This window comes from Equus caballus, chromosome 1 (assembly GCF_041296265.1).
Source record: "Equus caballus isolate H_3958 breed thoroughbred chromosome 1, TB-T2T, whole genome shotgun sequence".
Lineage (NCBI taxonomy): Eukaryota > Metazoa > Chordata > Mammalia > Perissodactyla > Equidae > Equus > Equus caballus.
The window spans coordinates 26,571,512-26,598,288 of record NC_091684.1 but is presented as its reverse complement, the minus strand read 5'-3'; the positions used below and the strand labels follow the sequence as shown (position 1 = coordinate 26,598,288).

At 47.5% G+C, this 26,777-nt stretch overlaps 1 protein-coding gene across 1 annotated transcript in view; it reads left to right on the top strand.

Annotated features, from left to right (window-relative positions):
• Window positions 1-718: 718 nt before the first annotated feature.
• SORCS3 (sortilin related VPS10 domain containing receptor 3) overlaps window positions 719-26,777 on the top strand; it is a 566,847-nt gene continuing 540,788 nt past the window's right edge. The window contains exon 1 of the mRNA XM_001916814.6: window positions 719-2,214. Coding sequence (XP_001916849.3) covers window positions 1,594-2,214 — 621 coding nt within the window. The 5' untranslated portion in view covers window positions 719-1,593. The remainder of the gene's footprint in view (window positions 2,215-26,777) is intronic.

The following is a 26,777-nucleotide window of genomic DNA, read 5'->3' as shown; positions in this document are numbered from 1 at the left end:
TCGAGGGTCGTCCTCGAGTTTAGATTCCCTTCTCTTCAGCCCACCCGAAGTCTCCCTCTTCCTACCGCTCGAAGGGTCCCAGCCCAGGCTGAGTCCCACGTACCCGAGCTACGCTTCTGCTGCGGGGTACAGGAGGGCTTGAAAGGCCCGCGCTGCGCTGGGCCGGAGACCCTCTAACTGGCAGCCAATACGTGAAAAGAACAACTGAACCCGCTCAGAAAGGAATCTAGGGAGAGTGAGGGCGCGACCTCTCAGTCCCAGGCGGGAAAATGGGAGCTGGAGCCTCCGGGCGGGAGCGAACAGGCTCGACTACTCTCTCTCCCCAGCTGCGGCCAGGAGTCCCGGGAAGGAGAGCCCCTGAAACAGGGAAAAGCTGGCAAGCCTCTGACACCACCGCTGTCGCCTCCCAGCTCTCTCTTCGCCTTCTAGAAGGCTTAAGCAACAGTCGGGTTACATCTGCGGGCGGTGGGGGGGGGGGGGGAACTATGGGTGCGCGGGACGTCAGGAGGCGGCGGCTGTCCAGAGCAGCCTGCCTTGCTCTCAGTATTGCCTTTCTGATGACTCGCAGGCTCTTGGAAATGCAAACAGTCTGTGCGTGATTCGCACGCGCCCACGGCGCGAGCGCACCGCTCCCGGCCCCACACCCCATCGTTCATACTAACACGCACACATGCCCCTGCAAACGCGCACGCACGGAGCGGCGCGCCCCCGCACACCCAGCCACCCCCTGCCTCAGCCAGGTACCCCACCCCGCGGCGCCCTCTCGCCAGCCCCGAGCACACCCCTCGCTTCACCCTCGCCGGCCTGCGCCCACGCACGCACGCGCACGCACGCACTCCCTGCGCCCCCGCACCGGACGGGGGCGCGGGCCGTGAGGGGCGGGCCAGGGAGCTGGAAGCGGAGTCCCAGCTACATCCCGCGCTGGGTTTCCGCGCGCCGCCTCCCGGTGCAAGGGCTCCGGGCTCCCCCTTCGCTCCTGAATCCGAACAGTTGGCGCTGAAAACACTTTCTTCCTCCTCCTCCTCCCTCGAGAACCCCCTACCCTCCCCGCGCGCCATCTCCCGCCCCCTACAACAGGCCTGAAGAGTAACCCCCAAAACGCAGCGAGAAGCGGCACCCAACTCTTCTCCGCGAGCAGGTTGGAGGCTGGATTTCGGAGAGACTCTGGATTGGGGTCCGTGGCCAGCTGCTCCTCCTGGATCCGGCTTGATTTTCATATTTTAAAGGAGGATTTTCTTATTACGTTTGAGCGCTCCTTTTCACAAAATTTCTGGAGAAGCTCGGTGGGGAGGATTTTAGGGGATCTTGATTTAAGAAAAAAAAAGCACCGAAGGGGCATTTATTAATTTTTCTCGGGTTTTGGAATTATCCTCTGGACGAGAGAGCGAGCGATCGAGAGCCAGGAGGGAAGAGCGGAGAGGACCGGCGAGGCGCGCCAGCCCGAGCCACCTCCTTCCCGGCCGCCCCCTCCCCACTCTCCCGACACACACTCGCTCTCTTGCTCGCCGGCGCGCGCACACCCCCTGCGCCGGACCCGCACCTCGGCGGGCGCCACACACACTCAGCAGCCCGAGCCGCGGCAGCCGCAGCGGGATGGAGGCGGCGCGCACGGAGCGCCCCACAGGCTGGCCCGGGGCGCCCCTCGCCCGGACGGGGCTCCTGCTCCTGTCGACGTGGGTCCTGGCCGGCGCGGAGATCACTTCGGGCGCGACAGGCGGTCCTGGGCGCCCCGCGGCCCCGGCTTCGCAGTTGCCGGCGCTTCCTCCTCTCTCTCCGCGGGCAGTGGCAAGCCAGTGGCCGGAGGAGCTGGCGACGGTGCAGAGAGGCACCGCGCTGGGGCGCCAGCCCGGACCAGAGCCGCTGCCCCAGCCAGGCGGCGGCAGCAGCAGAAAGAAGCAGAGAGAAGCCGGGGGGCTGTCGCCGGCAGACGCGCTCTGGGGACAGGGCATCCCGGCTCCTGGCAAGCCTGGCGGCGCGAGGAGGAGTCGTCGGGCGCAGCCCCCCAGTGCCCTGGAACGTGGGGACGCTTGGGCCACTGCCTTGGCTGATGGTTCCAAAGGAAGCCGCTCTCTCGCCAAGGGTCTCCGGGAGGAGGTGAAGGCGCCGCGGGGGGCAGTGGCGGAAGACCTCCGGCTGCCCAGCACCTCGTTCGCGCTGACCGGGGACTCGGCCCACAACCAAGCCATGGTGCACTGGTCGGGACACAACAGCAGCGTGAGTACCCACTCGGCGGCCGATCGATCTCGCTGTCTACTAGATAGCCAGGAGAGTAGGGGGCGGGAACGAGGGACAGATAGTTGCTCTAGGGTCTGAGGCGGGCTGGGGGCGGGGGGCGCCCTGACTTTTAGAGAGAAAGGGTTCATCCAGCTTCCTCCACGCCCCCAACAGGTTAGCGGAGTTTGTTGTAAGATGGTGTGTGCGTTTGTTTACTGGCGACCCCAGGACTGGGGCCGCCAGGAGGGGAGTGAGGGAAGAGGTGTCTTAAAGATGAGCAGGGCAGGGGTCTGTGGTCACTTTCTCTGGTACTCGATTTGGAGAGTCAGTTTTCCCACTGAGGGCTTGAATTCGTGCGTGAGGACTCAGACTGATTTGGAGCAGGAGCCACTTGACAGACTGACGGATTCCTGCGACTGCTGGGGCTTCCCCCTTCTCCCTTCCAGTCACGCGAAAGGGAACCCGGGAGACTGAGGCCACTCAGCCTCCCATACTCCTGCCCGCCTTAAGGTCGCTCTCTTGCTCCAGGCGCACTTTCTCCCAGCCCTGGGGGAGGCAATGATTTCCTGTTCAAAACCCGGACAGCTGCCCTGGAAAGCTATAGCAGAGGCAGTAAAAAGTTTAAAGCATGAAGTGAAATTCAGCACCCGTTGCGCACCCCCCCACCCTCACGTATGCACAAGCACGCATAAGTTGCTGAGCAAAAAAACTCTCCTCGGCCGCTGCGTCCTGCACCACGAAGGGCTTGCCGAGTGGAGTTGGGTCCGTCTGCTTTCTGCGCACCTCTCTAACCGGTTCTCTCCGCTGCCAGGTGCCCCTGGAAGCGGCTGTACCGAGAGGTGGCACCCTCGAGTCCGCTCCGGCTGCTCCGGCGCTCGAGGCCAGGCGCCGGCTCTGAGCGCAGTCTGCTTCAGCAGCTGCTGCAGCCGCAGAGCGGGTCCGGAGTGGCTGCCTCTCACCCCCCATCCTGTCCGCGCCCAAAGCTGTGTAGCCCAGCCAAGGAAACGCGGAGGACGGGCTCTCGGGGCGGCCTCCCACGATTTATCCCATTCCCCTCTCTTCCGCGGCCCCCACTTCAGCCAGTCTCCCAAAAATCCTTTCCTCTTTTCTGGCTCCCCGGATCAGATCGGAACCCGGCGCTGGGCAGAGTCTGGAGGATGGTGGATGTCTGCACAGGCAGCTTTGGGGAACTCATTTGATGGGAAAGTACCGCCCCCCTCCCTTTGTATTTCTCTTCGTGACTGACTGGCATTAAAGATTTCCCTGGGAAATTTTCGCCTTATTTTAAGGAGGCCTGGGGTGTCACAGGGGTGAGTAGTGAATACCAGGAAAGCTAGGAGTCCTCAGAGTGCAGCACATCGGCAATACCCAACACAGATTTCCTAGTTCTTAGTGACACACAGCACAGCGCCTGCCGCCCAGCCTGAGTAATGGATGCCGGGCTGAAAGGACTTGTGCAGCCCAGCTTCGCAGCAGCGCCGTGGCTGGCTTCATCTGTTCAAGTGAAGACCCCCATAGCTTCGGAGGGGACAGCTCTGGGCATGGGGGGTGCGCAACGTGCACCTTTGGAATGATGGGTGTTTGAAGACTTGCAGGTCCCCAGAGGACTTTGTGTGTGTGTGTGTGTGTGTGTGTGTGACAGAGAGAGAGGGAGAGTGAGAGAGAGAGAGAGAGAGAGAGAGGAAAGTGTAATTTTCTGGTAGCCGACGTTATGAATCTCAACTTCATTTTAGTTTGATAATGAGGAATTGTGTGTGTGTGTTCATTGGTGTTCTTACTCGGTGAGTAGGAAGGACAGGATGCGTGGAAGTAAATGTATCACTAAGAGGAGGGGGTGATGTCCTCACATATCTGTGACTTTATTACTGCCACATTTGGACAATATAAATTCACTCTGCCTAACGAGTTTTCTTACGTCGCCGCTGCTTTTCGTTTAAGGATCGTTTTTGCGTGTTGACAAAACCCCCGAAGATGGGACTTTAGAGAATGCGTCCTGCGAATAGTTAAACGTGCTTGGCCTTCTCTGCCCATCTTCAAAGCAACTGTGCAGCAGAGGAGGTGAGGGGCCAAGTCTAGCCCTTTGCTCTCCGTGGAATTGGCTCTTCAGTTAAAAGAGGGCCACTTGGCCTTGGAGACCTCAGAGCCAGCAATGAGATTTGAGCAATCTGCAAACAGACACCCAGGGGTTTGTTGGTTGTGCTCTTGGCCAGTCCTACTGTCCAAGCAAAGGACAAGGCACACAGGTGGGTGCAAGGACCCCGTGGCGTCCTGTCTCTCTGGTCCAGAGAGGGATTGCCTCTTTAGCTCCTGGGCTGGACCTGCCTCTTTTGACTGCACTTTGCAAGCAATACCAGTGAGAAAGGCTTGACCGAGGACCAGGTCTGCGCTGCTCTGAGGGGCGGTGGGAAACATGTTGACGTTGCCCGTTTTTGAGAGACTTTAAAGAAGCAACCCCTGGGAGAATAAGTGGGAAACCAGTTTCTGCAGCATTAACCAGCTGGTTTCTCTCTCCCCTCTTCCTTTCCTGAGGGCAGCAAAAGAAGGTGCTGTAAATGCCATGGTGAGGAGTGATGAGGATGTTGAACTTTCTGGAAGGTCCCTTCATCATTGGTTTCAAAGTGGAGGGAGATGTCCCGAAGGCAGAGAACATGGGTCCTTGCACCAGCCTCTTTTGACATAAAAAGAGAATTCCATCCTCTCTTCTGACTTCAAAAGTGTTAAACATGTCCTTCTCCGGGAAGGCCACCGGTTTAATTGTTAACATTGTCGGGGTTCCTGCCCTCCTTCCAAGTGCCTTTGGTGGACCTCGTTCCTTGACATGAGTTTCTTTTGGGAGAGAATTTTTAGTCACCCCATATAGCTGAAAATTGAACTCTACTCTGACAGTTTACAGTCAGGCAGGCGGAGGTGGACATGCCAGAGAAGGGCCTCCACCCCAGCCCACGTGTCCAGCGTGTCCAGGGGCTCAGGGGCAGGAGGAGATCCTTGTCTCAGGCTTGGGTCATGTTTTCACTTTGGTCCCAGAAGAGAGGGGGATGACTTCGGAGGCAAAACAGGAGGTACCCAGCAGCCTTGAGCCAGAGGCATCCTAAGGGGCTGGAGTCTGGGTCCCCCTCTGACTGCTCTTGCCCTGCCAGGTGTTCTGGGGGGGGGGAGGTGGTGAGTGGACTTGGGCTTGGAGCCTCACTCTGGAGGAGCAATTTGCCAATCCCTCTTTCAGGTTGTCTCCACCTGGCATCCTGGTGATGAATGGGTTAGAGGAGTTTCACAAACACCCAGAGGGAGCCAAGTCCCTTACAGGCTTACAGGGAAACAGACTTACGCGTCAGCCTGCCCTTCTTCAGATAAAGGAAGATGCCTCCCTGCCTGCTCAGTGAATTGGCAAATGACTCTGGAGAGTGGAAATTGTGAAGGCAACAGCCCACTTTCCGTGCCCCCTCTGCCTTGGAGTAACCCTTGTTGGGGATCCCTGTTCCTAGTGCTGAAGCGAGAATGCTGCCTCCTCCCTTCGCCTGATCCCCATTCCTTCCCGGCAGCTCACTCGCAGTGGCAATGATTTGCAGGCTGTTGCCCCTGCAGTGTGGCTCGTTGGGATGACTTGCCAGATAGTTTTCAATTAATGTGCCCAACACTGCACCTTGGTAAGAGAAATGGAGATGCTGATAATTTCAGGTCCCTACCAGATCGCCCTTCCCTGAGCACACAAGGAGGTGGAGCACACAGACTCCCCCAGGCAGGATTTCATTCCCTTAACTAATTCAGCTGGACTGTGTTCTAAAATATTTACTCCTAATGTGCAAAATAGTGACAGATTTGATCAGATTAATTGTATTTCACTCACAGGAGCATCTAATTGTGGCTCTCCAACAGATTTTTCAAATAGCTTTTGGCTGGATTGTCTAGCCTTCATCGTCCCTGCTCACAGCCCCCGTGTCACAATATCTTAATGCATTTTGCCTTCTCAGAGGCTTAATAAAGAAGCCTGCCACAGGAGCCATTCTTCAGGGATTTGCCAAAAAGAATCTGTTTTTAATTAATATTACAAGGGGAGCCATCTCAGTTGAGATGTAGCTGGGAAATGCAGTGGGACAGAAAAGCCCTAATTGCTCGTGGTCACTGTCAGCCTTGGCGGGGGGGGGAGGGTGAGGAGGGACTTGCTCTGTTTCCTCTGATGGCCGAGTTACAGGGTGTGATTTGCTTCTCAGATCCTGTAGTGATTTCCAAGGTGAACAGAAGTTGCAAACTCCTTAATTGGGAGGGCTGATCTGATGACTGCAGAAGTGCAATGGTTGGAACTTGCTTTGTAGTTGGCAAAGAAGGAATGCCGGGAAGTGGCTTCTCCAGTGGTGTTGGATTTAAGGGGGGCAGAAGGGAGAAATGCTTTTTCCTGAGCAGTGTAAATCTGTTATTGTAACTGGAGGAATTTTGGAACTGGATGATCTGTGGGCCCTGAGTCATCCCATGAGGAGCAGAGAGGTGCGACAAAGCCAGACAGGCTGAGATAGGAAGATGTGTCTGACGGCCAAGGGTTTATCCAAAGCTAGTACACTTGAGGCCTCGTGGCTTGACTCACCTGTTGGTTTCTTGCTTCCTTTGGCCTCTTGGCTGACTTGAGACACTTCCCTTATGGGAGAAAAATGTCAAAGGATGATTTTTCAGCAAGTTTGGAAGAAAAGAGGTCTTGTGGAGTTAGAGGTGGAATATAGAGGATGAGAGTGCCTGGCGGCCACGTTGGGTAACCAGAACTGGTGCGGTGGAGTGAATGGAATTTGGTTAACCATGCTTGTCCCCCTGATGTGGTGGGTGACTGAGAGAAGGGTCTGGCTGGTGCTCAGACTTCCTTGGCAGCGAGTAGAGATGAGTGAGCTCTGGCTTGCGGGCAGTAGAGGTACTCAACCATGTTTGATCAAGTGGGCAAACAAGTGACAGTCCCAAGTCTCATGGAACAGAGGCTAAAAAGGAATTAGAAATCCTTGTCCCTTGGGATTTCTTTCTCAGGTTGTTCATACTGACATCTACTATAACCAGGAGGATTTCATCCAGTATGTCTGCATTCTAGCTTGAATAGCTTTAGCCTCTTGGATTCAAATCCAAAGTCCTTCAGCCTGGCATTCAAAGCCTTCACTGTGTATATCCTGGGTCTACTTCTCCAAATCTGTATTTGACTGTTCCCTGATTGACTCTTTCACTCTAGCCAAGGTGGCCCCATCATTGTCCCAAGTCCCTTCTTGACTCCAAGCCTTTGCTCTTGCGGTCTCCTCCACTCAGGGTACCTTCTGCCTCTATTGAGATGCACCCATTACTCATGGCTCAGTTTAAGATTCAAATACAGTGTCTCTATGGACCTTCCTCAGAAGCATTTATCTCCCTTTTTGCTAATTGTTTGTAGAATTTACAGACTACACCACGTATCTGATCATATTTAGCTTAGCACTTAGTTATTTGAATCTTAGATTGTTTTGTGAGTGTTTTGAAGGTGAGGGGTGAGGGATGAAGTGACTATAACAGCATCTCCCCCACCCCCAGTGTGAGTTCTGTCCTTCTCAGGTGTGCCTTGTGGCGTGTGGCACAGTGCTTGGCACGTAGCTCAGTACGTACTTCCTGAACTGGCCTGGGAACTGGATGTGCCTTGGCTGCACGGGAAGGACCAGCTAACACTGTCTCTTAATAGCATTAAGTTTATGCACCTGGTTTATTATTTCATATGTGAATTTTAACAAGATTTAGAGGCATCTCTACCCCACTTAGTACAAGGATGGGAACAGGGACTAGTCAACAATCCTGGCTTCTTCCTCATGCACTTCAGAGACCAGATGGACTCACTTAAGAGACTCAGCCATATGCTTAGTGTTTACTATGTGTGTGGCAGTGTTCTGGGCACTGTGGCTTGGTAGAGTTGTGATGGAGGGAAAGACAACAAGGATAAGACAGCATTTGCCTCAAGGTCCTGCCGGTATGCTTCGGATATGAGATTGCTCTTCTGTAAAGTTAAATAACACATGACAACAAGACAGATGCCATGGGGTGATATGTGGTTAATTGTCAAATGATTGTTTCAGGCTATGAACTTAGAGGAGAGAGTATCACCGTGGGGGAAACTGCGGGCATCTTAGACTCACTGGATGTCAAGGCTGAAAGTGCACTTGGGCATTGCTTCATCAAGTCACTCAGCATAGAGATGAGGGATAGGAGGCTCAGACAGAAACACGGCACCTCACAGCTCCGAGTCCCTACTGTTCTTTGTCTCTGTGTAGCCATCACCCACTCACTCCTGGCTTTCTCCTTTCTTTTGGGTTTATGGACTATTTTCCTTCCAAGAGAGTTTACGTGTTTTTACTCGGGTGAGATAGAGTGCTGCCCATTTTATAAGCAGGATAGACTGAGGGCTGGGATGAGTATACGTGAGGCTAGCCAGAGAGGCTTAGGAATAGATTCCTCCCTCCTGTTCTGGAGATGTGTGCTGCGGCCACCTTGCCCGCCCACCGCTGTGCCTGTAGACAGTAAATACCAAGCTCATTAACGTTGGACAGTCTGTATCTTCCTAACTGTTGTTGATGCGGGCCTCTTGTGAGTCACGTCGTTCTTTGAGTTAGTGAATGAATCAAGCCTGGTTGCATCACCAGGAACGTTTTGCTCATTTATTTTGATCAGTGTAGTTTGGGTTTAATTATTTATGGAAATGCTGTTCTTTATAGTACACTAATATGTGTGCTATAGTGAATTTCGAAAAAGTGATGGAGTCTAAGAACTTCAGGATTGCACAGGATTGCACTGTTGTTAACTCCTTGCTGGGGAGCAGAGGAAACCATCCCTCCTGGGTTGAAATGAGAGGAACTTGGAGCGTGATAGGGCCAGCCACTCAGAGCTCTTGATCTGTAAAACTGCCCACTGCTAAGTAGGGGCCTGTTATTTGACACACACTGGAAGAAAACCTAGTTTAGGGGAAAAACTGGAAATAGAGCCTTATAGGGTAACCAAGGAGCCTGTTAGGTTGTGGATTGTGGGATTATTTAGCCTGGGTATGAGGGTATGATCGGTGTAAATTCATAGTTGTGGAGGGTTTTGTATCATGATTGCAATCCTCTTCAGAATTTATTAGGAACAGACATAGGCTGAGCGCATGAAACCAGGCCATATAGTAAATACAGTCATGCACCGCATAATGATATTTCAGTCAACGATGGACCACATATACGACAGTGGTCCCGTAAGATTAGTACCATATAGCCTAGGTGTGTAGTAGGCTGTATCATCTAGGTTTGTGTAAGTGCACTCTATGATGTTCTCTCAACAACAAAATCACCTACAGACACATTTCTCAGAACATATCCCCGTCGTTAAGTGATGCATGACTGTAGTTAGGAGCATAGGTTCTGGAGCCAGGTGCCTGGGTTAGAATCCTGCCTCTGTCTCTTAATAGCTCGGTGACATCAGGCAAGTTGTTACCTTCTCTTGGCTATTCTTTCATCTGTAGAAAGGAGGTGATAATAATAATAGCTCTCACATTGGCCTGTTGTAAGGATTAGAGAAGATTGTACGTAGCAAAGTGCTTAAAAGAAGTCCCTGATCTATAGTAAGTCCTCAAGCTACTTTAGTTGCTTTAGTTATTTTTATATTGGAAGAGACTTCCCTTCATTTTCAGTTGGAAACATTGAAGCAGAGGAAGGAGGTACTTGCCCAAAGTGTCCCAGTGGGCTGATGGAAAAGCCTTGGCTAGAACCCAGTTTTCAGAGAGATGCTCATCTCAGCCTCCTCCCGTAGTCCATGTCCTCAGCCAGACGAAACTTGTGATGTCTGTCTTCTGTGTTCCGCTGAGATAGTGTAAGAGATAGAGAAGTGAATGACTCGGGGCCTGGCTTCTTGAAACTCAAACTCAGAATTTGTAATAGAAATGGTTAGAATCAGATTAAAGATTACACTATTTAACAACTAATAAGTTGAACATTTTTTCAGGGCTTTCACTGAGGGAAGGGTTGAGAAGTGTATCCAGAAAGATGAAGAGTGGCTTCTCTGGCTAGGTCATCCATGATTATACCTCACAGCTAATCATGGAAGACTTCTTGAAGGAAGTGAGTGTAATGTGTAGCTTCAGGAAAATAGGAGAATACTGGGCTGCTGGACTGGTTGGCAGACAGAGCCTATAGTGCCAAAGACTTTCTATGTTGATGTCATGGGCTGGACCTTGATGTTCCAGGTTTGCTTCTCCTCTTGATCTCCCAGCTGTGCTTTGTGCCTGGTGTGACATGGGAATATCCATGGCTGGAAACATCTGCAGAATACCTCCAGCCTCCTTCCCAGAATTATCACACAGGCCAAACCCACCAAAATTTTATAGTGATCTACACCCATCGAGTTACAGACTTGAATTCCATTTTTGCCTGCACCCTATGCACCAAGAATGGAACCTGAGATCCCTACACAGACACTAGAGGGAGTGTTGCCCTGGGAAAGGAGTGAAAATAAATAGGATGGAGTAATAAAAAAAAAGTGCTGCTTGAGGAATTGTTACAAAGGGAGAAGAGAAGCAGCAGCCTGCAAGGGCATTGTGTGAGGGGTTTGATGACACGTAGATGAATAATTTTTTGGCAACAGAACAGTTGAATCCTGGGGGTTGATCATTCAGCCTATTTCTACAGAAATGGATGTTTTATACAAATAAGTCCGTTCTACAGTCAGGTATTCACCCCATTAATGACTCAACTGAGACTCTAGAAATGAATTCAGCCAGAAATCGTGCTCAGGCTTAGTTCTCCCGTCTCTTCCGCATTTTCCCATTTTGTGCCACTTCACTTTCTTGTGCATAGTGGTCACTCAATAGAAGCTTATTGAATAGAAGGGAATAAATGCTTTCTTAAATGCTTAAAACTGCCTGTGTGAAGAATGAGTGTCTTGGGGATGAGGACGAGCCTGGCCTCTTCTTTCTGTAGGGTTTGCACCCCTGAGACAGCATTGTTGGCCCTCCCTGGTCCTCAGGTCCCACACGCCTCACTCAGCACTCTCAAAGTCTTTTTGGCATCTATGGCAAGGTAGGCAGTTTCTCTTCCAGATGGTTAGAATCAGGTTAAAGATGACACTGCTGCATAAGAAATGAACTTTTTCTTTTTAAAATCTGTTCTCAGCGGGAGATACAGAACAATTACCGAGTTGAACATTCTTTTCAGGGCTAGAAAAGTAGCTTAAGCCGCCACTTCTGAATGTGATTACACATAGTCGGGAACTTGTTCCAATAGGAGTTTTGAGACCATGAACCTGGAGATGCAGAGAAACTCGTTTTCCAGGGTGGTGGTGGTGGAGGAAGGTATCTTTAGAGGCAAGAGCATTGTTCACATCACTGTGTGCTTTTAGTGTTATGCATGCTTGAAAGCAAACTTTTGAGTGGAAGATTTCTCAAAACTCTGAAATGCCTTTTCTGTTATGAGAAAGTCCCTAAGCAGCAGCAACTTTGAACAAATCTCTGAGCCTTACTTTCACTGGCTGGAAAATTGGAATACTACTAAACCTGCAGGGTTGATGTGAATCTTAGAGACAATGCATATAAAGGGTCTAGTATAGTAGGGTCTTCTATTTAGTAGAATGCTAGTTCTCATTATCTGCCTAGGCAGGAAATGGAGCAGGTTGAGCATCTATCCATTTGTAGCATATCTGTTGGGACCCTGCCCACATCTCCTTGGCACTTGCCGTTTCTCTGCGTCGTGGCCTACCTTCAAACCACCAGCATCAGGGGCTCTTTGCCCACTGGAGTTTGCTTTGATCACACAAGATGCCGCCTGGAAGTGTCAGGAAATTAATTCCCGTCAAGGAATAGGGAGCAGCCACCTATCAGTGACTAGGAGAAATTGGTGGATAAATACCCCAGCTCTCTTGCCCTTTGGGGAGGGTGACTATGAGGCTGGTTTTCTGCACTGTCTCCCAGAGTCTTCAATGGGATTAAGCCCCAGTTGCCCACTAGGGTAACTTGCTTACTTTATTGGCTGTCTTCCCATCCCAATCTCATTTTCCCACTCCCCATCAGTATTTCTTGGGATCACCTCCCAAATAAACTACCTGAATTCAAGTCTTTGTTTCAGGGTATGTTTCTGGAGGAACACAAACTAAGATACCTTAGTTATTTCCAAGCGTGTTACTCTGGGATCTCAAGAGAAGCAGAGCCAATAGGATATATACACACACATATACACACAAACATAGCCCTCATAGTAAATCTCTTTATATGTATTTAAATATACACATACACATGTCTAAATATGTATCTGCATATGTGAAGAGATTTACCCTAAGGAATTGGCTAACACTGTTATGGAAACTGACAAGTCTACAACCTGCAGTTTGCAAGCTGGAGACCCAGGAGAGCTGATGGTATAGTTCTGGTCTGAATCTGAGTCCAAAGGCAGGAGAAGACCAATGTCCCAGCTTGAAGACAGTCATGCAGAGAGAAAGAGTGATTTCTTACTCTGCCTTTTGGTTCTATTCAGGCCTTCTGAGGACTGGATGGGGCCTTATTGCATTGGGAGGGCTATCTGCTTTACTCAGTCTGCTGATTCAGATAGTAACCTCATCCATAAGTGCCCTCACAGACACAGCCAGAATAAGGTTTCAGCAAATATCTGGGCACTCCGTGGTACGTATTGCGTATGGAAAGAGAGACAGCGTCCCTGCCCCTGGTTCTGAGAGGGTCCTCTTTTTGAGTTGGCACCTACCAGAAGAAAGGAGCCTGGTCCAGGGTTCTATTGAGTGGCAGGAACATGGTGTTGGGGTTTGAAGAGGGGACACACCCCTCCAGGGTAGTTTTCACTGTCGTTTCTCAGAGCTAAGGAGCCCCACCTCACCCCAGAGCACGTGCTTGGTCTTCACAATGCACAGAGGCTCCCTAAAATTTGGACCTGTACCTGCTGGCAGGGCCTCTCCTGCCTAGGGTGTGATTCTTTTTTTTGCTAGACTTTGACAGGATTTTGGCTGAAAGCAGCTGAGCTTACAGTTGCTGTCTTCCTTTCTAAGATATCTTCAGTGAGGGGCGTCATGATAGGTTGGAATGAATATTGGCCTGGAAGTTGGGAATCTCTATATTTGGGTCCCTGATTTGCATTAACTGTCTTCAGCAAGTCACCATTTCTTAGGGGTAGGGGAATGAAGACTCTTCTAGGTGTAGTAGCTTATATGTCTATGAATGAGTTTTTCTTTTTTAACGGGTGCATTAGTAAGGAGAGAGTCTAAAATGATGATTAAAAAAATTGGAAAATATTTCTTTCAAGCATGTATAAATTTGGTCTTATCCCAAGCAGATATGCTTTCATTCATTCATTCATTCATTTCTTTGCTTAGTGTGAGGCTAATTAAGTTATATGAATTTTCCGAGATTCAGTTTCTTTATCTATAAAATGAAAAGTTACACACATTGATGCAGGCCCATCTCACCACAAACTAGATGTGATATTAGGTCAGTCATTTCTTTATGTGTGAAATGGGGACAATCCTATTTGCTCCCTTTGTGTCACAGTTAAATAATGAGATACTGCGCCTGGAAACATTTTGAAAAGAATGCTTTTCAAAGTGATAGGAACAGGGACAGTATGAATGGGGGTGATATGAACCAAGGTGTGAGTTCACCTTCTCTCTCCTTTGTTCATCAAGTGGCTGAAGGTCCTTCCACGATGGATTTGAGACCATGGACAGCAGCCACCCGCTCCTGCCTTTTCCTAGCACAAGTGACACTCATCTATTAGCACACATACTATGGTGTTAAAAACCTCGAGATTCCTATTCTAGGCATGATGTGCAGTTTATTTCAAGTGACATCTGATAGAATAAAATTCTCAGTTGGGAGTATAATTTGGATGTTTAAAAAAAAAATTTGTTCCAGGACTTGACCTGTATTGATTGCTCCGCTTTGTTCTTTCCAGATAATATGAAGTGTTTGGGCAGCACCTAGTATGTGTCTAATGAGGCAGGATGTGCAAAGAAGCATATGATGCAGACTGGACACCCAAAAAGCTTATAGTTTTGTGGGTCGGAAACACATATGAGACAAATATTGCAGAAAACAATGTGAGAACATGTAAAACATGTGCTAATTTGAACATACTTAGGCAATACATTGAATGTAATCAAGACCACAGTGAATGAAAACTAATAACATGTTTAAAACATTATGGTTGTTTTTATTTGCAACAAAATCTAGTATCGTGGTTGGAAATAGATGTAATCCTCATGATTAAACCTGTGTCACTTGATGAGGAGTGTTCTGCACTTTGAGGTCAAATAGATTATTTTAGGCTCAGAATTCTGACATATTAGTTTGGGCTAACTTTCTTGTATAGCTTTTAGGTTTTCCTTGAATTTCTAATTGTTCTATCTTCCTCACAGACAGAAGAAACATCTGTTTTTTTCTTACCCGAGTACTAAGATATTCCACCTTCTTAATTTTATTATTATTGGATGTTCTAATTTGTACTGATATTTTGCTAGGCCTGCTTCCCTATTGTCATCTTGATATTTCTATTTATTCTACTCCTGGATTAGTGCCTCTATTTCTTGGATTCCATTCCTTTTCTTGGGCTAGTTTTCATTTTTCTGTGGTATATCCTCCAGTATTCTTTTTCAGAGAGTGGGCAGGAATGCCCTGGCTTATTCTTGTTTCCTGACATAAATATTAATAGAGTCCTTTTAACTTTCAAGAGCTCCTGGCATGGATGATAAATTATTTGGTCACCTAGTGCTTGAGCGACATTTTTTTGTTTTCATTTCTGGCATGTCTAAAATTTACTTTACTCTCACACTGGTTTGATGGTTTACCTGGACATAGAAATCTGAGCTCAAAGAGATTTTCCTTGGGTCTTTGAAGTACTTCGAGTACATGCTGGTTTTGCATCACCTGCTATCTTTGTTGATATGTGTCTCCCATCCCACTCAGGGACTCATGAGGTTAGGGAAAGGAGGTGCCTAGCGTGGGGCACCCATGGCTTTGTTCCGTTTAGTGATGCTCAATCCTTTATGGAAACCTGATGCATTAAAACCAGATTTATAAAATGGGCAGTATGGTGTGGGGTATTGTATTCTCTATGGAGCAATTTGCCATAGACACTTATTATCTGAGTACCTTTAATATAAAACTCAACCAAAAAAAAGTATTTTTAGCTACCTTTTGTTTTAAAAATTTAAAAAAGCTTTAAAAACTTCATCAGTATTCAGCAGATATTGATACTGATCTCTATGTCCCAGGCACTGCTGGGCTCTGAGATATAATGGTGAGCAAAGCTCTGAAGGAAAGCTTCATTATACTATAAAAGATTACATTGGGGACATTTAACTTAGGGCAGAAGCAGATGGGCTGAAATCTCAAAGATGCATAGGGTCGATTAGGTGAAGGGGAGAGGGCAGAGTGTTCTGGGCCTATAGCTTCCATGTCATGAGGGAGCAAAGTATCTGAAATGGACAGAAAGAAGGACAGTGTGGCTGGAGCAGAGGGTTTGTGGGCTAGGAGCTGAAGAGAGATGAAGCTTGACAGGCAGGCATGGGTAGGACCCATCTTATGGGTCCCGGGGAAGGAGTTTATTCTTTATTCTCAGAGCAAAGGGGTAAGCTATGGGAGGGTTTAAAGTTGGGAGAGTCATATACAGTCAAGTGCTGCTTAACAATGGAGGTATATTCTGAGAAATGTGTCATTAGGCGATTTTGTCATTTGTGCAGACGTCATAGAGTATACTTACACAAACCTAGGTGATATAGCCTGCTACACACCTAGGCTTTATGGTACTAATCTTGTGGGATCTCCATTGTGTATGTGGTCTGTCATTGATCAAAACGTCATTATGTAGCACATGGCTGTAATTAAATTTACATTAAAAAAAATCTGTCTGACCACCCTGAGGGTTGGAAGGAGAAAAGGATGGATGCTAGGAGACCAAACTGCTGCTCTAGCTAAAGAGGATGACGGCTTGAATGGTGGCAGTGGAGGTGGGTGAAAAGGAACCAACGAAGAAATATTTATTGGTTGTAGTTAATTGTTCCATTGGCTCCTCTCTTCAATTTTGCACTTCCCCCTATAACTCCCTTTGTATTGGGCCTTTACAGTGCCCTTTCTCTGTGGGTGAGGCATCCTCCCCACCTCCTAACTTTGGGGTTTGCCTTGTGACTTGCTTTGGCTAATAGAAATGCCAATTCTAAGTTTCGTTATCAAGATTTATTGTGTGTCTACCTGCCATCTTCACCTTTGCAGTAACCATGAGAAAAACATGCCAAGGCTAGCCCACCAGTCCCAGAAAGACAAGAGAGGCAAGTTGTACATAGACACTCCCAGCCAAGCCCAGCCTAGATCAGCTCAGCCCAGCCCAGCTATGAGCAGCAGAACTGCCCAAATAAGCCCGGCTGTCTCAACCAACCTTCAGCTGCCCTGTATATTTATGAGAATAAGTAATTGTTGTGAGGATAAGTGGTTGAGATTTCAGTGGTTTGTTCTGCACAATTGTTCCAGCAAAAGCTAACTGACACAGCAGGTAAAATCAACAGAACTTGATACATTAGATATTACAAATTTGTGGGAACGTGACTTCCATGTAAGGTGAGGCTCGCCTGCATTTCAAGGTCATTAGTCTCAAACGTGCTCAGGGCTACATTTAGCTGTGTCTTTCTGGTGGTTTTGTGCCACTCACGTCTCTTTACAATTCATGGTTTCTTTTTCCAGAGCTGAATGAGGGAGGTCAGATTCATGATCCAAAAGAATTATCTTCCACTCTTTTTCCTTCTCATTCTCTTTCCAGCAGCCTAACCGGATTCCAGCAGAGTTCGAGCTGAGCGGTCCTCAGGTCCCTCAATGGGCGCCTTCAAGCCCTAACGCTCAGTGTATTCTTGTTAGAGTTGAAGTCCATTTCTGCTCTAGCTGTGAAGATGGGATTCACTTAAAGGGGGGAGAAATGCGGGGCCAGGGATTTGCTTAGTCTTGACTGATTATTTAAAATATATTAGCGCTGATAAAATATTTAGCTTTTAAACAACAAATTTAATATAGAGAATTGTGTTTTATTTATTAATGGCAGTTGCAGGGAGATTGGTAGGAGTTGTGCTAAAGTGCACTGTTGTGATTTTGCAAAGTATAGTAATTACTGTAATATTTTGTTGAATTATTAATATCTACTATGCCTGCAGGAATATAAGCCTCTGCAGTCGAATTCATTTCAAGATTGCCTTTTCCCCCTTCTGGTTATGTTTTGTATTTTCTTTTCTTTCTTGTGCACTCATGAATTTTTTAAGAAGTGGTGTGAGAGGGGCAGAGTTGATTATATTATGTGCAACACCATTGTCACACTCTGTAACTGAATGTAGGCAGGTGGTACAGAAAAACTGTAGTTCCATGATGATCTCCTGCCTCAGCCAAGCCTGTCTGCAGTGCTGGACTGAGGGATGCTGAAAGAATGATGTCTGGGAAAAAAGGACTCCTCAGTGTGCCTTTTTCAGGAGCTGAGATGGGGAGAGAAAATAGTAGGGAGATCTTGTGTCTGCAGACGTGGGTGTTCTGCATGCATTCCTCTACGCAGAGCCGATCTTACCTGCAGACGGAGTTGGCAGGTGTTCGGGCATATGTGTTGAAACAGTATTAGCAGTCTGTATTAATTATTTCGACAACTATTACTTAGTGTCTATTATGTGCTCGAAAGAGATTATTGTGGATGATGATGATGATAGCATAGTTGTTCTGTGAATGGGCTCTTGCTTCCCTAGGACTCTAGACCCAAGTGCGAGATGCCCCTAGGAACATCCCTTTTGGTGTGGTTAAACTGAAATTGGAAGACCAGCCTTCACATCACCGTCTGCCAGCTTTATGAAATCACTCACATCAGTCAGTATCTGAGACTCAAGTTTCCTCGCCTGCGTAATAGTTTCAAGGATCAAAATGAAATCGTATATTTGAAAGGGTGTTATAAACTGTAAAGTTACAGATGTGTTTCAGGGAATGTCATTATTATTAAATCACAGGAAAAGTTGCTCATACTTGTGGTGTGATTTTCAGGGGCAGCAGGGAGGATTCTGTGCTTGGTTTTTTTTTGTTTTGGCCAGAAACTTCAGAATTTGTGTGTCATTCCTTTGGGTTAAACATTGTCATTTTCAAGATCCTCTTAAAATATAAATGATTTAGAGCTGGAAAGAACACATAATGATCTAACCATGTCCTTTTCCAGATAGGGAAAGTGTGGCCAGGAGAGATTGTGGAGTGCCCAAATTCACCGAGATCGTCAAAGGGCCCACACCAATGTCCATCTCCCTGACTCCTAGTCCAGTGCTCTTTCTCCAACACCCTAATGCTCTTCAGGTTTCCATTCAGTTCTTAATAAAGTTTGCGGATTTTTCTCCCAAAAGAGAGCTTTGGGTAGAGTGAGTAAGTCAGGTGACTTGTGGGGGCACCTAGGGGCTGGGATGCTATAGGTGGCAGAGTAGTGCTTGGGTCAGATGGACCTGACTTTGAATCTTAGCTCCACGGCTGACCAGCTCTGTGATCTTGGGCAAGTTGCTTTTCTGAAATCCAGTTCTCTCCTTTATAAAACCAGGATTATGATCCTTATATTGCACAACTCATGGGAGGGTTTAGTGAGCTTGAAATGCTTGTCACGGGGTCTGCCCTGTGACAGAAGATACTCAAAAATGAGTGGGAAATGATTATTAGGTGATAAGAGGTCCTGAAGATGAGCTTGGTGTACCCAGAGTCGGTCTACCTGCTGTGAGCCATTTTCCCGTTATGGGAGTGGGTGCCTTACGGGGAGGGAGAAGGTGCACTGTCCAAGGCTGGGGGCGGAGGAGTCATGAAATGCTCCTGAAGAGGAGAGCCCTGCGCAGTGGGAGACAGTCCTGTAAGGGCCGCAGGGGTGAGCCAAGACTGACCAGTGGCCTTCCCTTTCTGTTTAATCTCAGACAGTGACAGCTCTAGCCCCATTTTAATTTCCCCTGAAGGGGGTGGGGATGGCAGGAGGGTGGAGATGAGCATCTTCGAAGAACAGCCAGTGACTGTGAAGATGAGACAGAAGAAAGCGCTTGCATCCACATGCTGTATGGCTCTGTGTCTTATGGGGTTCCTTTTCTTGTTTTAAGTTACTAAGATGGTTTCCGGAAAATGGTTTTAGTTTTTTTTAACTGAGAGTTTATCCTGCTTCTAACAAGTCCATCCTGAATCCCTTGTGAGCTAGGTGGGACCCACTGTGAATTTATAGCAAGTAAAGCAGGGCTGCCCATGGGTTAGCATTTGGGTGGAGAATGGAATTTCCAGGAACAGAAGGAAATCTGAGACAACCTAGAGCCTGTGTCAGCGTGCAGGCAAGGGGGCTGGGCCAGGCTTTCCCTAAAGCAAAATAAGAAGAGAGAGGGGTACGGAGCAGTGTGCTCAGTTCCCCTTCCCACCTCTTAGCCTCCCCTCTACCCAGCACCATCCACTTTCCCTGCTCTCCCTGCTCTGGGAAGAATGTTCTAATATCAGTCCTTTACTTCTTCAATTCTTTTTCGTGAGGGCTTTGCATTTTATTTTATTTTTTTCCAGCCTTATTAAGGTGTAATTGGCAAATAAAAATTGTATATATTTAAAGTGTACAATGTGATATTTTGATATATGTGTAGGTTGTGAAATGATTACCACAAGCAAGCTAACAAAGATGTCCATCACCTCACATAGTAACAGCTTTTTTGGTGATGAGAAAATTGAAGATCTACTCTATTAGTAAACTTCAAGCATACAATATAGTATTATTAACTATAGGTATCATGCTGTACATTAGATCTCCAGAATTTGTTCATCTGCATAACTGAAACTTTGTACCCTTTGACCAGCATCTCCCCATTTCTTCCATCTCTCAGCCCCTGACAACCACCATTCCGCTCTCCACTCCTATGAGTTTGACTTTTTGAGATTCCACATATAAGTGAGACTGTGAAGGATTTGTCTTTCTGTGCCTTCCTTATTTTACTTAGCATAATGTCCTCCAGGTTCATCCATGTTGTTGGAAATGACGTGATTTACTTCTTTTTTAAGGCTGAATAATATTCCATTGTATGTGTACACACACACACACACAGCTGTATACATCCTACGTCTTCTTTATCCATTCATCTGTTGATGGACACTGGTTGATTCCTATTTTAGCTATTGTGAATAACGCTGCAATGAACCATAGGAGAGCAGATATCTCTTTGAGATACTGATTTCATTTACTTTGGGTATATACCCAGGAGTGAGATTGCTGGATCATATAGTAGTTCTATTTTTAATTTTTGGAGAACCTCCATACTGTTTTCCTTAACGGCTGTGCCAGTTTACATTTTCACCAACAGTACACAAGCGTTTCCTTTTCTCTACATTCTCACCAACACTTGTTATCGTATGTCTTTTTAATAATAGCCATTGTCACTGCTGTGAGGTAATATCTCATTGTGACTTTGACTTGTATTTTCCTGAAGATTAGTTGATGTTGAGCACTTTTTCATACACCTGTTAGCCATTTGTATGTCTTCTTTTGAGAAAGGCCTTTTAAATTTGATGTCTTAATGGTGAATGAAAATCTTCCACCTCTCTTGAGGATGGTTTGGAAAAGCATTTTAGGGTTGGGGACTCTGGAAGTCGTAGTCTGTGCTCTTTGTCTAACTTCTCCATCTTCAGGGCTGGCCTCAGGGAGAGGGAGGCCGGTGTCACTCCTGGAGAGAGATACTTGTTTCCTGTCTGAGTCATGCCTGAGCCTCGGAAGACTCACATGAGGCGAGAGCGAAGGGCTCTGCCCAAAGGCTGACATCTCTCTCTGTGTTGGTCAAATGCTTTTAATAGTGGATTTTCTTTGGTTAAGGAGAGGGGGGATGGGGAGAGCTCTATCTTTTTTTCCCTTAACTTTAATTGTTTATGTATTTAAAATACATGTAATGTAACATTTGCCATTTGAACCATTTTTTAAGTGGCACTGATTACATTCATGCTGTTGTGCAGCCATCGCCACTATCCATTTTCAAAGCTTTTTAATTGGTCAAATGGAAACTCTATAACCACTAAATAGTGACTTCCAATTGCTCCATTCCTCAAACAACTGAATTCTCTTCTTCAGTATCTGAGCAAGTATGAGGACTTCCAGTTTGTTTCTCTCTTCTGCATTGTCCTACCTCATTCCCAATCTTTTCCCCCTCTTCTCCTTTCCTCCCACTACAAGGGTCCATGGAGTTGGGGATGAGGAGAAGTCTTGTAATATTCAGGGCTGTGAAATGGGCAACATTTCCATCCCCTCTCAAGTGCCATGTGCTTCGTTTATAAACATAATCACACTTCCTGGAACCCAGAGATATGTGCCTGCCCCAGCTTGTTCCCTCAAAGCATGATGGGTTATGCCAAATCCTTGACAAGCCTGGCTACCCACATCCAGTGCAGTCTTGGACTTGTGACTTTGTCTCAGCTAAGCCTGTTTATAGGAGACTTGTTTATATGGGCTGATATCTGAAATAAACACACTCCATAGTTGAGTTGTGTATCCTATATTCATTATTATCATTGTCGTTAAAAGTAGAGAATGATGACAAGCCATGCAGTTATGATTTGGGCACTTATACATATGTGTGTGTGTGTATAAATGTGTGTGTGTCATCCTGCAATAAATAGTTTAAAAAACTCTGTGAACAAATTCCGAATTGTGCTTCAGTGCTGTGGCAGTGCTGAACAAAGAGCAGTTCAGACTTGAACTTGGTCTTTTGGGAAATTGAAATCTGAGATACGTACATATAGATGGAAGGATGGAAATATCAAACCAATATTGGAAACAAAAGTGAAGACTTTCGGGATGGGATCTAACGTTTTTGAAGGCCTACTATGTGCCAGGTGGCAATCCTGGCTGCTTTATATATGTCATCTCATTTCCCCCTCACAGAAACCAGTGAGTTGGGTTATTTTTATCCTTATTTTATGGATGAGGAAACCGTGATGAAGAGAGGTTACATAGATTGCCAAGGTCACACAGCTCATAAGCTGCGAGTAGGTAATGAAATGGAAGGACATGCCTTTTAAAGATGGAAGGTCATCGAGTCTGCTATATTGACATAGACATAGAAATCAGGGAATTACAGAGTTTGGAAGTGGGGATAGGTGAGAGAACCAGAGCAGGTGGGTGAGTAGAGGTGAAGAGATGTGCTTTTCTTTCATTCTAGAATGATAATAATTTTATTAAAAAATGGACAAGATTTAGTGCACTCTTTTTTTTTTTGAGGAAGATTAGCCCTGAGCTAACTGCTACCAATCCTCCTCTTTTTGCTGAGGAAGACTGGCCCTGAGCTGACATCCGTGCCCATCTTCCTCCATTTTATATGTGGGACGCCTACTACAGCATGGCTTACCAAGTGGTGCCATGTCTGCACCCAGGATCCGAACCAGCGAACCCTGGGCCGCCGAGAAGCGGAATGTGCAAACTTAACCGCTGCATCACCGGGCCAGTCCCTAGTGCACTCTTATTGTGTGCCGGATGCTGAGCTGTGACCTTTGTGTTCAGCATCTCATTTAATTCTCACCCCTCTGAAGTACCTACTGGTTTGAGCCTCGTTGTAAAGATGAATAAACAAAGGCAGGGAGGGGCTACAAACCTGGCCCAGGTCCTGTAGCTGGTCAGTGAGTTGAGAGCCCCTTACACGCTGGGGCAGAGCCTCACCTGGTCCTCTTCTCCACCTGGTACCAGCAGGGAGAGCGAGGCCCCAGGACTGTGAAGTTCAACTGCTGATCCCACCAGGGCTAAGATGCATTTTCAACTCCAGGGCCTTTTCCAATTAGACCATCTTGTTCTTTTCTATAAGCCTTCACTGAGCATTTGTACTTGAGTTTTGGTGTTTCCAGACCAGGAGCAGACTGAATAAAGGCTTGGAGGTGAGAAATAACAGTGCGTTTGGGAGCCAGGAGAGATGGGGATGAGGCGAGGGCAGTTTATGGACGCATTGCACAGCCTGCTGCCAAACTTGTGCTTTATTTTGTAGGCAATAGGCAACCCTTAGTGATTTTGAGCAAGGGAGAGATGTAATTATCAATGGCATCAATCATTTTCAAAACCCTGCAGAACCCATTCTCTCTACTTCATGGGAGGGAAATCAGAGGCTCAGAGAGGTGCAGTGGCTTGCCTGGAGGCTCCCAGTAAATCGTTACTGGCAGCAAAATCAGAAGCCCACCCTGCTGTCTCTCCTTCCTAGAGACCCAGCCCTGGCAGCTGCTGTCCGCCTTCCTTCCCTTGGTCTGCTCCCTTCCTGCCGGCGGCGCTTCTTGCCCGCTCCCTCTCCACCGTGAGCTCCGCACAGTCTCGGCCCTCTCCATCATTAGAGCAAGCAGTGGGGTTCTGCTGTAATTAAAGCAAGCCAACGGGAGGAAGCAAAGCAGAGCAAGGGAAGAAAGCAACCACCACAACACATCTGATTTCCCACACAAAGTCCCTAACAAGTGCCGTCTATCGGCTTCCGTGGGAACCTGCTTGCTTTAAATACAGCAGAGGGAAACCCCACAGGATGGTGTGGGAAAGCAGGTTATTAAGTTACCCGCAGGCTGCTAGAGTGAGGATTTACTCCTTTTCTTGCTCTCCCTACCCTGCAGGGCAAAACTGATCAAATATTACAGTTGAAAGACACCTCGAAGATCAATTAGTTCAACTTCTCTCCCAAGGCGGGGCTCCCTCCATCCCTTGCGTCTCCCAGGATAGCATCTCTGACGCATGGTTACCTGGCTTTCACCGTCCCCAGCTCCCTAAATTTGCTGGACCAAAGCTTCAGGTAGGGATAGGGAGACACTTAAGCTAGCAAAAAACTGGCCACCCAAGCCTGTTGTCATTTATGGCACTGACTCCGGAAGTATCTAATTAATTCATTTATCCAATTAGCCCCTTGCTCTCTGAAATGCTTTTTCTTGGTTGCTGAGCAACTGGGATAGACTTTGAACACATGCATGCTGCTCGTGAATGAGCCAGTGGTTTTTTTCCCTCACCCTGGCAGCCCCCGCTCCTCTTTCGCTGTTATTTTTCTGATGCACAGTAATGAAGAACATCTCCACCCATCTGCAGCCTTCTCACCTTCCCCAGGCCTCTAGATGTGCTTGCTGCCTGCCTTAACACATTTCTGAAGGTAATTTTGATGCCAGGCATTTGTCATGGACAAGGAGAGTGACAGAAAATACAGGTACACGGAGATGTGTTTGCAAAATAATGGAATTAGCCCCACTCAGGCAAGACTTGGGAAGAGCTCTGCTGGTGCCAGGGTAGGCTCAGAGGTGTTTGGGAAGAGGGGTGCAGACTGTCTTTGGGTGACGTGACATTAACAAGGGCAGCTTGACTAGGCAGTGGTTCCATTTGTCTTTACAGTCTGCCCTTCATGGAGGATTGTCATCCATCTCTAGCCTGCAGTGCAATGTGAGCAGTAAACAGGAAGAGGAATTTTAAGGGAGACTGAAAGGGACAATATGAACCCAGAAGGGCAGCAAAGTGGCTTGAGGAGTCCTCCTTGAAGTGTAACATGCTCCTGTTGCAGGATGTGAAAATGCCACCTATTGCCTCAGTGAGTTAGAGTGTTAGAACAAGACTTTGCCCAAACTTCCCCGCCTCTCCATTTCTATAGATGAGACAGTTGGAGCTCCTGGAGCGTCACCCGTTTGCTCGGTGTCTCATAGCCAGAGTTTGGGTCTCCAGAGTCCTAGGCCTTCTCCTTTGACCACACTGCTTCTCTTCGATCTCATTAAAGGACTCTTGTCCATAAAATTAGTCACTGAGTCACTAAAACTTCTTTTCAGAAATCAACTTTTATTTTGGAAGAGTTGAAGTTGACAGTGAAGATTGGCGGAGCCGCAGGATCTTGGCTTCTGTCCCACAATTCATCTTGGCACATGTCTGTTGCAGATGCTGGGGTCAGGTGCTCCAGCCCAGTATTCAGTGTGAATAAGGAAAGCTCCCTGGCTTCAAAAAACCCCTGCTGTAGTGGAGGAGGCAGACAGTAAAGGAGGGAGAGACTCCTTCTTGGAAGGAATCATTCAGAGAGGAGAATCTGGGCCATTTGGCCAGATCTTACGGTTGAAGGAGCTGTGGGGATAGGTTGGGGGTAGGGGACATTCTTCGCTAAGAGGACAGCATGGGCTGAGGTCAGGAGGCCTGAGAGACTGTGGCATGTTTGGGGACTGGAGAGTGGCTTAGGACTGGAGCCTTTAAGCCATTTGGCTTTTCTCTGATACATGGTGGATGGCTTGGTGCTGCCCACACTGACATCTGGAAAACATTGCCTCCTGCTCTCTGGAATAATAAGAAAGCACAGTTATCTTATCTCTATGCATGTGTGGGTATGGAAAAGCATATGTCAAGTTTCCTGGATGGAAATGACTTCCCTTTGAAGATAGTTCATAAATAATGATGAAGGCCATAAAAGTCTGCACAAATTGCACATGTATTTAGCTACTGCTGTGGACCAGACTCGCCAGGAGCGGAGCGTTCAGGAAAACTGCTGCCTAGAGGAAGAGAGGGGGACTCTGCATTGTCTAAAGCCCTGGCTCCCAGAGCCTCCTGCAGGCCCATGGGAAGCTTTCTATTGAGAAGGACCCGTTCCTTGGCACTCACAATTGTGGCAGTCACTCAATCTGCAATTTCAAGGGACAGTCAGAGAAGGAATTGACTGTGACAATGATCACCCTGACCAGGCCTTTCCAGTGCAACCAGCGCCTCTGTACTTCCAAGCATTGCCCATCAGGGTAACGTTCTCCTTCTCTAGCCATCCAGCCAATTCCCCTGGTGTCAGGCACTCCTTTTCCAAGGCAGGGCTTGCTTTTAGAGAACCCAGAGATGGCAGACAGCGTTATGGAGTGCTCCTTAGTATAAAGTCCCCTCTGGGAATTTTCTTAACAAAGTGGTTTGAGTTATTCTAGAAATTAAGCTGGGGGTGGCTGCTATTTTTCTGGTAAGACTTATTATTGTAAAAGGCATGCTAGGCCGAAAACCACAATGATCTGTCTTTGGAGCAATCAGAGGCACATGGCAATCTCAGGCTCTGCTAAGGAAGAGTCCGCAGCTTTTTATTCAATAAATAATTGATAAATTGGTCTTTGGTGGGTGAAGCCACTGTCTGCTTGGGTCTTCCTAGATCAGAAGGTGGAGCCTCTTGTGGTCACTGCCTCTTCTTGGTTTCTTTGATTTCCTTTGGCGAAAAATGATTCTTGTCTTGCTGAGGTCTGTTAAATCTGTTCTTTTCCAAATGGGGCTGCTAATGTGTGAGAGGGATTGGAGCTTTCTCTCCCTCTGGTCATCCCTTGCCACCCCTTGGGTGATTCGGTTTCCCATTTTCTGGGACGTGCCCCCAGTTTGTCTCCTGCTCCCCCCTCATATAGGAAGGCAGGGTGCATCTGGTGCCAGATTTCATTCAACCCTGCAACAATCCCCCTTTTATGACATCACTGCTCATCACCATGGAAACATTCCCCGAGTCACAGAGCCTGGATTGTGGCATCACAGCATCAGGCAGGAGGAAGGGGAGAGGAGAGGCGAGGACTGAAACTGCCCAGGGGGGTGAAATTCGAATAAAATAGCATGGGATGGCAGGGATGTAGGATTTTTCTGTTTGGC